A 12,991-nucleotide genomic window follows, 5' to 3' on the forward strand; every position below is an offset into this window, starting at 1 on the left:
CTTGGCCAGGTCGCAGTTGCAAATGAGAACTTGTTCTCAACTAGCCTACCTGGTTAAATACAGGTGACATTTTTTTTTTTTTTAAACATTGTCTGAAAAGACAGAACAGAGTATACAGCAGTATCCAGTCCATTCTACTATGTTATTATAGAATGTGCTTGGTGTCTAAGAGTATACATGAATACAGCCGGAGATATTATTGAGGTCATGCTACCTGGACAGGGTCTCTTGTAGCACAGCTGAGTCTCCTCTCTGTTCCTCTCCGCCTCTACCTCAGGGGGGCAGGCGCCCTCCCCCTCTCCTTCACACACACACACCCTGCGTCGCCACACCACCCCCGCGCCACAGCTGCGGGAGCAGCGGGACCATGGTGACCAAGGGCAAAGGTCATCTGGAAAAAGGAGACATGTGGTTCATAACAACAGTCGAAAACAAGAAGAGGGATAGAGGGATGAGAGAGGAACAGGTGTGTCCCTGTAGACCTGTAAGATTACAGTTTCTACACGTGTCGAGTGCAAACCACTCCCATTGGTTCAGAGCCGAACCAGATGGAATAGGTCAGTTTTTGAGTGTTATTTATTATGAATGAATCTGAATGGTGTCATCAACATGGTCCAATTCTGTCAGATCTACATTAAAGGCCTACAGAAAAGTGTTAGGGTTGGGTTTGTAATTGATCGACAGTAGTCTGTGTTACCGAGGCAGGGAGGTGTGTGACAGCCTTGGGCGTCTCTCTCCGGTCCGCTGCAGTCTGTCCCGTTGTTACGGGGAGGAGGGTTGATACAGGCCCGGCTCCGAATTTGAGTGCCCCGCCCACACGTCACAGGACAGTCCGACCACACCGACCAGGGCGTCCAACCACCATCCACTGTCAACCAGAAGAGGAGTGATTGGCAGGCTACACAGCCAATCACAATACTTGGAACGTAATTCATTGTTTTTATCTTAAGTGAGAGGCATTCTCTCTGCAGTGATATGGTTGTATGTGTATTTTTGATTGATCAAATTAGATTTCGCAATCCATCAAAGAAGAACAAATTGACGCAAATTCATGTCACCAACTTCATCAAACATATTGAACACACCTCGACAGTCAATATCTTGGCAATAGTCTCCCTCTGGGGTGCATGTGCTGAGAGAGAAAAAACACGGAAAATGTTCAAATTCAAAGTCAGTACAAAACTCTACTGTACCACTAATGCCCCTATAGCACTATATCACTGAGCTATTTGATCATCTATATTTTAGTTCAACGACCTCACCATTGTTTACATTCTCCCTGCAACCACGTGTCTCCCACGGTCAGCTCCTGGTTGTCATGGACACAGAGGGGTGGGCAGGGCCCGGGGTCACATGACTTGTGCTGCACCTCCTCAAACTGGCAAACCGCTCCTTCACGCTCTGGTATTAGAGATCTCATAGGACACACACACACACAATATCAATATCTGACATTCTGTGTATGTGTGTGTGTATGTGTGTGTTTGTGTGTGTCTGTTTTCTTCTTTTCTCACCGGAAGCGGGTTCTCTGGCCCCGCCCACAGGAAGTGCTGCAGGGCGCCCAATTAGACCAGGAGCTCCATGTGCAGCTGGCCTCTCGGCAGCTCTGATTGGTGCAGGAAAGCAGTCCGTCTGCGCAGCTGCAATTGTTGCAGTCCACCTGGTGCCAGCTGCCTGCTGCCCAGCTCTGACCCAAAGAGTCCACACAGTCACACTGCCATACCTGCACACACACCCCGTCCTGCTGCAGCTGACCTGGAACAACACACATATTTATAGTGTTATTAGTAGATTTATACATGCAATGGAAGACATCTGATCTGTGTACAGTACTTAATGTAAATGTAATGTAAATGTTAATATAGCTCAGTATAATAGTTAATGTCAATTCATGACAGAAAGAATAGTTGACTGTGAAAATGTGACCGGTCACTCGCCTTTTGGGCAGCGGCACCCAGGCTGGCACTCTGTGTTGCCCTGGCACTGGATGCCCTGCTGGAGGTCTGAGCAGCGCTGAGGACACTCGTTGGCACAGGGCACAACCTCCTGACCCACTGGGCAACCCTTCTCATCTGGGACACATGTATGATAGTACAGCATGGTTAAGTAGAGTTAAAAACACTTCTCCATACATCTTTTCAATCCAAGCGACAGATTTTTTTAGTCAGTGATTGAGGTGAGAGAGAGATACAAAGAGAGAGAGAGCAGAGAGAGAGAGATGGAGAGAGAGCAGAGAGCAGAGAGAGAGAGATGGAGAGAGAGCAGAGAGAGCAGAGAGAGAGCAGAGAGAGAGATAGAGAGAGCAGATAGAACGTTGAGAGAGATGCAGAGAGAGAAGAGAGAGAGCAGAGAGAGAGAGAGATGGAGAGAGAGCAGAGAGAGCAGAGAGAGAGCAGAGAGAGAGAGATAGAGAGAGCAGATAGAGCAGAGGGAGAGAGATGGAGAGAGTAGAGCAGAGAGAGAGAGAGAGAGAGCGAGAGAGAGAGAGAGGGAGAGGGAGAGAGAGCAGAGAAAGAAAGAGAAAGAGAGAGCAGATAGAGCAGAGAGATAGAGATAGAGATAGAGATATCGGTCTTACCACAGGGTTTGGTGTTGCAGGGTTTCACCTGGTTCTTCTCTCCCTCACACTTGCGCCCGCCATTTTTGGGCGGGGGGCTGAAGCAAGAGCGGGTTCGGATGGAGCGCCCGCCCCCACAGCGCTTGTCACAGAGAGACCAGGGGCTCCAGCGAGACCAGCCTCCGTCCACTGACACACAAAGAGAGGGTCCTTTAACTATGCCTCCACACTGGGGAACAAAATCAGCCCTACGCCCCGTGCTTATCTATCAAATGTTTTCAGATATATCAGTGGCTATTAAGAAGTGATTCATTTCCACACATTCATATCAGATTAAATTAGTTTAGAATGGCATTTAGTGGACAGTACAAAATCCCAAATGCAAACAGCATCCAGAGTAGCTGTGTCTATTACAGTGTCAGTGCACCAACCTCGACAGGCCTTTATGTTACAGAAGCGATTCTCCAGGTTACCCCCCAGTATGTCTTCACACCAGGAACCGTTGACCCCGGGGGTCAGGAAGGTGCGTAACCTCTGCTGCTGACCCACGCCGCAGGAGCGCGAGCACGCCGCCCACTCGCCCCACTCCATCCACGTGCAGTTCCTCTGGGCGCAGTCGTCCCCTACACACACCCCACCACCGTCTGGTAACAGATAGACATACACGATAGTGAGGACTGTGGTATTTCAAAATAAGGGACAGTACTGACATGAAGGAGATGAAGAAGGAGCACTGAGGCCTGCAGCAGGGTTTACATTATACATCTATGCCACAGGAGGTTGGTGGCACCTTAATTGGGGAGAACGGGCTCATGGTAAAGACTGGAGTGCTATCAGTGAAATGGTATTAAATACGTGACATTCCATTCGCTCCCTTCCAGCCATTATTATGAGCTGTCCTCCCCGTCAGCAGCCTCCACTGACCCATGCTTAAAATGTTTGTATTTTTTCACTTCCCTACTGTACTGAAAAAGGACACATTCAACCCGACAGAAAATACACATGGGACTACTGCATTAGAGCTAAGGGAACAGTAGCTGGACATTAGGATATGGGGTTGGGGAAGAAAGGGGACATTACCAGGACACTGGGACAGGTTGCAGGCCTTCTCCTGACGGGTGTCCCCTGAGCAGGGGGGTCTGACACACCGCCTCTGACGGGACTTGAGGGCCGGTGTCAGGGAATCGCTACACGACCGAGAGCAGGAGGTCCACGACGACCACTGAGAGAAGCCTGCATCCTCATCTACAGGGAGGGAGGGAGATCAACTGAGCCTCAGCCAGTCTTTATTGTACAATTAACATGTTCATAGAACACAATAGTTCATACTGAAGATAGAACATGTACAGTGAGGAAGTAAGAAGTGAGAGAGAGTGGGGAGCCTCAAAAGTGAGAAAGAGGTCTCTAGGGTAAGGAAGCCCTGTGGTGTGTTACCTGGTAGAGAGGGCTCTTCTGTTGGGCCGATGATCACTGTAAAGGATTATACAAGGATTACAAAACATAATAGGTAACGTCATATTTTAGTTTATTGCGTACCTGATGCTATTACATTCCTGGAGAGTACAGTTCAGTACCTGGGCAGTCCGTAGCCTGGCAGTAGGTGCTCTCTTGCTGGGGCCCCAGGCATTCTCGTCCCCCGTAAGCCGGTGCCGGGTGGCTGCAGGCTCGGTTGCGGGTTTTCAGGCCCAGGCCCCCACAGGACAGGGAGCAGGGGCTCCAAGGGCCCCAGGGGGACAGACCCCCGTCTACGGGACACGGTTCCAAGGAACAGTTCCACAAACCATGTTGGCACCCGCTACAGGCAGACAGGAGGGTCAGAAAATAACTTAGGCTGTGAATAGTTCAACTATATATATATATACCCCTTGACCCTTTCCACATTTTGTTGTGTTAGTCTGAATTTAAACTGGATTAAATTGAGATTGTGTTTCACTGGCCAACACATAATGTCCCCATAATGTCAAAGTAGAACTATGTTTTTAGAATCTTTTGCAAATGAATAAAAAAATGAAAAAATGAAATGTCAATAAGTATTCAACCCTTTCATGGCAAGCCTAAATAAGTTCAAGAGTAAAAATGTGATAAACAAGTTACACAATAACTTGCATGGACTCACTCTGTGTACAATAATAGTGTTTAACATGATTTTTGAATGACTACCTCATCTCTGTACCCCACACATACAGGTAATTGTAAGGTCCCTCAGTTGAGCAGTGAATTTCAAACTCAGATTCAACCACAAAGATGACATTGAATGTTCCTGAGTGGTCTAGTTACAGTTTTGACTTAAAACAATCTATGGCAAGACCAAAAATATTGTACAATCCAGGTGTGGAAAGCTCTTAGAGCCTTACCCAGAAAGACTCACAGCTGTAATCGCTGCCAAAAGTTGATTCTAACATGTATTGACTCAGGGGTGTGAATACTTATGTAAATTAGATATTTATGTATTTCATTTTAAATAAATTTGCAAATATTCTAAAAACATGTTTTAACTTTGTCATTATGGAGTATTGTGTGTAGATGGGTGAGAAAAACATACATTGAATCCATTTTGAATTCAGGCTGTACCACAACAAAATGTTGAAGAAGACAAGGGGTGCGAATACTTTCCGAAGGCACTGTATATTGTATATACATACAGTATATACAGAAAGGATAACCGCTCACAGACGTGTGCTTGATTAGTGAGCAGATGTGACAACATTTCCACCGCGTCCTGGTCTTAGTCAAGTAAGGAGAAATAAGAGTACAGATTGTGTACCACAGGAGGTTGATGCCACAGTTTATAACAGATTTACATTCTATGTTACACAGTATACCTCTCAATCCCATTGGAGGTTGATATCACTGATGACAACAGATTTACATTCTATGTTACACAGTATACCTCTCAATCCCATTAGAGGTTGATATCACTGATGACAACAGATTTACATTCTATGTTACACAGTATACCTCTCAGTCCCATTGGAGGTTGATACCACTGATGATAACAGATTTACATTCTATGTTACACAGTATACCTCTCAATCCCATTAGAGGTTGATACCACTGATGATAACAGATTTACATTCTATGTTACACAGTATACCTCTCAATCCCATTAGAGGTTGATACCACTGATGATAACAGATTTACATTCTATGCTACACAGTATACCTCTCAGTCCCATTGGAGGTTGATACCACTGATGATAACAGATTTACATTCTATGCTACACAGTATACCTCTCAGCCCCATTGTGTGCCACAATGATTCAAGCTATATTGTAAACTACACATTTATAGCACCTCATGTGGGAGTAAGAGTGCACTCTAAATTCAATAAACAGCTTTTAAAGAACATATGTGCTTATTTGTGTGATGTGGTGTATCTCTCACCCACCAGACACTGCAGTCTTGTATGAACGTTTCCCCAGACTGGAACTCATCCCCCTGGGTTAGGTTATGGTGGGCCAACAATGGGGTCACAGACACATTCTGTAGTGAGGTCAAGAGCTCCTTGTCCACCAGGCAGGGGCACTCCTAAACATGAAACACAGTGCTTTGGTTTACTAGCTCCCTTATTCAATACACATTAAGTAACTGTTTATTCACGTGGAATACATAATAAGTAACTGTTTATTCATGTGGAATACATATGAAGTAACTGTTTATTCATGTGGAATACATAAGAAGTAACTGTTTATTCATGTGGAATACATAAGAAGTAACTGTTTATTCATGTGGAATACATATGAAGTAACTGTTTATTCATGTGGAATACATATGAAGTAACTGTTTATTCATGTGGAATACATAAGAAGTAACTGTTTATTCATGTGGAATAAATATGAATTAACTGTTAATTCATGTGGAATACATAAGAAGTAACTGTTTATTCATGTGGAATACATAAGAAGTAACTGTTTATTCATGTGGAATACATATGAATGAACTGCTTATTCGTGTGGAATACATATGAAGTAACTGTTTATTCATGTGGAATACACTTGTTATAACCTTTTACTTATCTAAAATACACTAACGTAAAGTTTTCATTCATTCGGAATACGCTTGAAATAACTGTTTATTCATCTGAAATTCTAAAGAAGTAACCTTTCATTAATCTGAAATACACATTAATTAACCACTGTAACTGACCTGTACACAGGCTCTGTTGTGCTGGAAGGTCTGCAGGGGGCAGTGGCACCCCTCCTCGCAGCCTTCAGAGTAGCAGCCCTCTCGCCCGCTGACCTGGGCACAACTGAAGGGGCATCCCTCGCCCCTCTCACACTCCCTGTACAGACGACCCGGAGGGCAACCCACCTCTGATACCAAGGCAGGGGTTTGGGTGAGATGGGCAGACAGGAGAGCAATTATCAAATTGTGTGCATAGAGTGTGAGTTTCACTGTCAAATACTTGCATATAGTATAAAAAGGATATTTCTAAAATACAGAATGAATAATTGCTACTGATACTACATCAACTACTTCTGTCTAGTAGCTCTACTTCCACTTGGCTATAGTTACTACTATTAGTAATATCACTACTACTTCCACCTTGGCTATAGTTACTACTATTAGTAATATCACTACTACTTCCACCTTGGCTATAGTTACTACTATTAGTAATATCACTACTACTTCCACCTTGGCTATAGTTACTACTATTAGTAATATCACTACTACTTCCACCTTGGCTATAGTTACTACTATTAGTAATATCACTACTACTTCCACCTTGGCTATAGTTACTACTATTAGTAATATCACTACTACTTCCACCTTGGCTATAGTTACTACTATTAGTAATACCACTACTACTTCCACCTTGGCTATAGTTACTACTATTAGTAATATCACTACTACTTCCACCTTGGCTATAGTTACTACTATTAGTAATACCACTACTACTTCCACCTTGGCTATAGTTACTACTATTAGTAATATCACTACTACTTCCACCTTGGCTATAGTTACTACTATTAGTAATATCACTACTACTTCCACCTTGGCTATAGTTACTACTATTAGTAATATCACTACTACTTCCACCTTGGCTATAGTTACTACTATTAGTAATATCACTACTACTTCCACCTTGGCTATAGTTACTACTATTAGTAATATCGCTACTACTTCCACCTTGGCTATAGTTACTACTATTAGTAATACCACTACTACTTCCACCTTGGCTATAGTTACTACTATTAGTAATACCACTACTACTTCCACCTTGGCTATAGTTACTACTATTAGTAATACCACTACTACTTCCACCTTGGCTATAGTTACTACTATTAGTAATATCACTACTACTTCCACCTTGGCTATAGTTACTACTATTAGTAATATCACTACTACTTCCACCTTGGCTATAGTTACTACTATTAGTAATACCACTACTACTTCCACCTTGGCTATAGTTACTACTATTAGTAATATCACTACTACTTCCACCTTGGCTATAGTTACTACTATTAGTAATATCACTACTACTTCCACCTTGGCTATAGTTACTACTATTAGTAATACCACTACTATTTCCACCTTGGCTATAGTTACTACTATTGTTAATACCACTACTACTTCCACCTTGGCTATAGTTACTACTATTAGTAATATCACTACTACTTCCACCTTGGCTATAGTTACTACTATTAGTAATACCACTACTACTTCCACCTTGGCTATAGTTACTACTATTAGTAATACCACTACTACTTCCACCTTGGCTATAGTTACTACTATTAGTAATACCACTACTACTTCCACCTTGGCTATAGTTACTACTATTAGTAATATCACTACTACTTCCACCTTGGCTATAGTTATTACTATTAGTAATACCACTACTACTTCCACCTTGGCTATAGTTACTACTATTAGTAATATCACTACTACTTCCACCTTGGCTATAGTTACTACTATTAGTAATACCACTACTACTTCCACCTTGGCTATAGTTACTACTATTAGTAATACCACTACTACTTCCACCTTGGCTATAGTTACTACTATTAGTAATATCACTACTACTTCCACCTTGGCTATAGTTACTACTATTAGTAATACCACTACTACTTCCACCTTGGCTATAGTTACTACTATTAGTAATATCACTACTACTTCCACCTTGGCTATAGTTACTACTATTAGTAATACCACTACTACTTCCACCTTGGCTATAGTTACTACTATTAGTAATATCACTACTACTTCCACCTTGGCTATAGTTACTACTATTAGTAATACCACTACTACTTCCACCTTGGCTATAGTTACTACTATTAGTAATATCACTACTACTTCCACCTTGGCTATAGTTACTACTATTAGTAATACCACTACTACTTCCACCTTGGCTATAGTTACTACTATTAGTAATACCACTACTACTTCCACCTTGGCTATAGTTACTACTATTAGTAATACCACTACTACTTCCACCTTGGCTATAGTTACTACTATTAGTAATATCACTACTACTTCCACCTTGGCTATAGTTATTACTATTAGTAATACCACTACTACTTCCACCTTGGCTATAGTTACTACTATTAGTAATATCACTACTACTTCCACCTTGGCTATAGTTACTACTATTAGTAATACCACTACTACTTCCACCTTGGCTATAGTTACTACTATTAGTAATATCACTACTACTTCCACCTTGGCTATAGTTACTACTATTAGTAATACCACTACTACTTCCACCTTGGCTATAGTTACTACTATTGTTAATACCACTACTACTTCCACCTTGGCTATAGTTACTACTATTAGTAATATCACTACTACTTCCACCTTGGCTATAGTTACTACTATTAGTAATATCACTACTACTTCCACCTTGGCTATAGTTACTACTATTAGTAATATCACTACTACTTCCACCTTGGCTATAGTTACTACTATTAGTAATATCACTACTACTTCCACCTTGGCTATAGTTACTACTATTAGTAATATCACTACTACTTCCACCTTGGCTATAGTTACTACTATTAGTAATATCACTACTACTTCCACCTTGGCTATAGTTACTACTATTAGTAATATCACTACTATTTCCACCTTGGCTATAGTTACTACTATTAGTAATATCACTACTACTTCCACCTTGGCTATAGTTACTACTATTAGTAATATCACTACTACTTCCACCTTGGCTATAGTTACTACTATTAGTAATATCACTACTACTTCCACCTTGGCTATAGTTACTACTATTAGTAATATCACTACTATTTCCACCACTACTACTGCAAATGTGGAGAGAATTGTTCTATTGGTCCGGCAGTAAATCTTTTCCCATTCAACAGACTGACTCTTACTCAGTCCGAGCTGGAACGAGAGGCTGCATTCTCAGAGGACTATCACTCATACTAACGTCACAGCGAACCAAAAATAACCTCAATGAGGAGACGGAAGGGGAAGCCAGAGTGAAAAAAGAAGATCGACCGCCGCTGAGTTCATTCACTTCAACGCTGCATTTCCTGGTGTGACTACTAACCTTCATTCTGGCACCTCGCGCTGGTGCATCTAGAATGGCATCCTATTCCGTATATAGAGCACTATTTTTGACTACCTTGACACCATGCAAGGCCCTGCAGCCCTACAGTGGGTAGTCATCAGGGGTGTGTCTAAATGGCACAGTGCTATCTGATTGGCTGCGCCCCTGCGCACCTTATTGCATAAAACACCTAGCTATCTACTACAGGTACATGGACTCTGAAGGGATACGGATTCTGACACTGTGTGCCAGTGGTAGCTGCAGCAAGGGAATTTGAACTGTACTTTATCTCACGGTCTGCTCTTTTTCGGGAATCGAACCCACACCCCTGGCGTTACAAGCACCACACGACCATGCTCTTACCAACTGTACAACACAGGAACACATGTAACATCTACATGTACTCACCGAGACAGACCTGGGTGTTACACGTCTTGCTCTGCCTCCTCATGCCAGAGCAGGGCGGGAAGCTGCAGAGACGGGTACGAGACTGTTCCCCTCCTCCACAGCTCACTGAGCACACAGACCAGGAGGACCAGGGGGACCAGGTCGGCCAGAGGACAGAATCTGGATGGGGGCACAACACCAGAGATGGGACATCAGGTACCATGGTGTTTTGGAGGCAGTAAAGTAGTATCAAGTACATTACTGTATGTCCAGAAATATGTCTTGGGGGGTTGTATGTAATGCAATCTGTTCAAAGGATATGCATAAATCATCAGCATTCAACATTGTGTGGGTGAAGTCTACGATGATATGTCATGTTATGTTTCCACCAAGTCTGCCCCAGCGTGTACCTGTACAGGTGTGGTTGTTGCACTCTCTCTGCTGTTCAGACATGCCTGCACAGCCCCTCCCACCACTCTGAGGGGCGGGGTTATCACACTGACGCATGCGGAGCTTGACTCCACCCCCGCAGGGGGCCGAGCACTCTGACCAGCCTCCCCATTGGCTCCAGCTGCCATCGACATGGCAACCAGGGACTGATTGGCAGTGGAGAACACCCGCCTCACAGGTGCTGTGGTATAGGGAAGAGAAATAAGACTGCATTAAAAAATAAATATTGATAATATGTGCTATGCTACCGGTGGGAAAACATGATGTTGTGTACTGTACCAGTTTTTACAATCAGCGATGATGGTCTCTCCTGGATTTGCGAACTGCCAATCTGACCTACCAGGCCATGCCCATGAGGTGTTACTAGAGTCTAGCCCACCTGGATGGAGAGCGAAAGAGAGAGAGAGAGAGATATATATATATATTTGCTGACCTCGCTGCAGCTTAGCATAGCATTAGGAGTTGAGACAAACAACAGCAGCAGTAGGACAGTAATTGCCAATTAAGTTGTGTTAAAAGCATGTTGTCTAGGTAAGTGTTCTCCACTGGTCTCACCAGTAGTGCTGTTGTGGTATTTACAGCGACATTCCTCCTTTTCCACACACTGGCCATCCTGTAGCACGAGATCACCCGGGCAACCACAGGTCATACTGCACTCCGCCGTGTCCAGACACTCTGTGTCGCCATGGAGATCAGAGCAGGAGCGTGGACAGGGCTTCCCACATGGCCAGTCCACCTGCACGCCACCACATTCTGAGAGAGAGGAGCATCATGGGAAAAATACGAGGTCACAACTCAACAACTGGTAGTAAACAGAGAAAGGTAACCATATTACTTACTACTGCAAGATATGCGTGAAATTCAATCCAATCATAATATCCCCAAGTCATTTTGAATCATGTGTCATGACAAGTACTTGAAATGACATTTTTGTAACATGTCCGCACTTTGGCACAGGCAAAATGTCACCCATGATGTCATCAGCTAACCTGAGCAGATGGTGATGTTGTCTTGGCAGCCGCGGCTCTGCCGGCTCTCCCCGTGGCAGGGCAGACCCCCGAACCTGGCAGGAGGACTGTTACACTCCCTGGTCCTCACAGACACCCCCTCACAGCCATCACACTCTGACCAGCCCGACCACAGGCTCCACGAACCATGGACTGATGGAGAGAGAGAGGGAGAGGGGGAGAGAGTGAAAGAGAGACAAGGAGAGAGTGGGAGAGAGAGGGGGAGAGATGAAAAGAGAGACAAGGAGAAAGTGGGAGAGATGGAAAGAGAGGGGGTGGAAATAAAAGACAAAAGAGGGGGAGAGGCCCGAATCGACAAGTGGGGTGAGAGAGGGAGAGGAACAGAAAGGAAAGGTGAGACAGGAGGAGGTAAAGAAGGCAGAATCCATGTAATTACACTAACCTCATACTATAATGTTGTCTACCTGTAAGTCACAAACCCTTTAAAGTGATTACTATGTTGTTACCTGGGCAGAAGGTGACCACAGGGCAGGGTTGTCTCTGGATCTGTGCCCCCACCCCACCATGTACTTCCTGTTCCCCCTGGCAGGGGGCTCCTCCCGCCTTGGGCTCTGGACAGCCACAGCTGCGATATCTGGACACCCACTCTGCCCCACATGTCTTAGAGCAGGAGATCCAGCCAGACCACTCACACCACCCACCTGACACTGTCCACCAGGGGAGAGGGGGGAAGAATCAGGATGGATCAGACATGCATGTGAGTCCATATGCTTTTGTTGATATACTGTATTGAATGTGATTGGAAAATGGGTATTCAGACTGCACATATTACTTACCTGGACATGGGTCACTGGTGCAGTTGAGCCTCCCTCCTTCGCAGGTACTGAAACACAAATGATATTAATAACAACATGCACAAACTCAAGCCAGCAGGCACGCACCCACACCACCACTACTTTAAGCCCAGCTCAATCTATGTCGCACCATTGAAGGTTTAATATGCACATGTCAAAAGACAACGTGACTAAGCTTCTCCTCCTCTCTTCTCTCTCCCCTCCTCCCCATCTTTCCCCCTCCTCTCTTCTCTCTCCCCTCCTCCCCATCTTTCCCCCTCCTCTCCTCTCTC

At 43.9% G+C, this 12,991-nt stretch overlaps 1 protein-coding gene across 1 annotated transcript in view; it reads right to left on the bottom strand.

Annotated features, from left to right (window-relative positions):
• sspo (SCO-spondin) overlaps positions 1 to 12,991 on the bottom strand; it is an 86,728-nt gene that overhangs the window by 20,000 nt on the left and 53,737 nt on the right. The window contains exons 71-90 of the mRNA XM_052518237.1: positions 12,702 to 12,748; positions 12,372 to 12,572; positions 11,887 to 12,057; positions 11,453 to 11,650; positions 11,177 to 11,276; positions 10,858 to 11,078; positions 10,469 to 10,627; positions 6,703 to 6,869; positions 5,945 to 6,084; positions 4,132 to 4,352; positions 3,992 to 4,027; positions 3,638 to 3,802; positions 2,989 to 3,201; positions 2,579 to 2,746; positions 1,938 to 2,072; positions 1,515 to 1,755; positions 1,263 to 1,415; positions 1,086 to 1,132; positions 698 to 868; positions 215 to 391 (exon numbers count right to left, since the gene is read on the bottom strand). Of these exons, the coding sequence (XP_052374197.1) occupies positions 215 to 391; positions 698 to 868; positions 1,086 to 1,132; positions 1,263 to 1,415; positions 1,515 to 1,755; positions 1,938 to 2,072; positions 2,579 to 2,746; positions 2,989 to 3,201; positions 3,638 to 3,802; positions 3,992 to 4,027; positions 4,132 to 4,352; positions 5,945 to 6,084; positions 6,703 to 6,869; positions 10,469 to 10,627; positions 10,858 to 11,078; positions 11,177 to 11,276; positions 11,453 to 11,650; positions 11,887 to 12,057; positions 12,372 to 12,572; positions 12,702 to 12,748 (3,131 nt within the window). The remainder of the gene's footprint in view (positions 1 to 214; positions 392 to 697; positions 869 to 1,085; positions 1,133 to 1,262; positions 1,416 to 1,514; positions 1,756 to 1,937; positions 2,073 to 2,578; positions 2,747 to 2,988; positions 3,202 to 3,637; positions 3,803 to 3,991; positions 4,028 to 4,131; positions 4,353 to 5,944; positions 6,085 to 6,702; positions 6,870 to 10,468; positions 10,628 to 10,857; positions 11,079 to 11,176; positions 11,277 to 11,452; positions 11,651 to 11,886; positions 12,058 to 12,371; positions 12,573 to 12,701; positions 12,749 to 12,991) is intronic.

This window comes from Oncorhynchus keta, chromosome 4 (genome assembly GCF_023373465.1).
Source record: "Oncorhynchus keta strain PuntledgeMale-10-30-2019 chromosome 4, Oket_V2, whole genome shotgun sequence".
In the NCBI taxonomy this organism is placed as follows: Eukaryota; Metazoa; Chordata; class Actinopteri; order Salmoniformes; family Salmonidae; genus Oncorhynchus; species Oncorhynchus keta.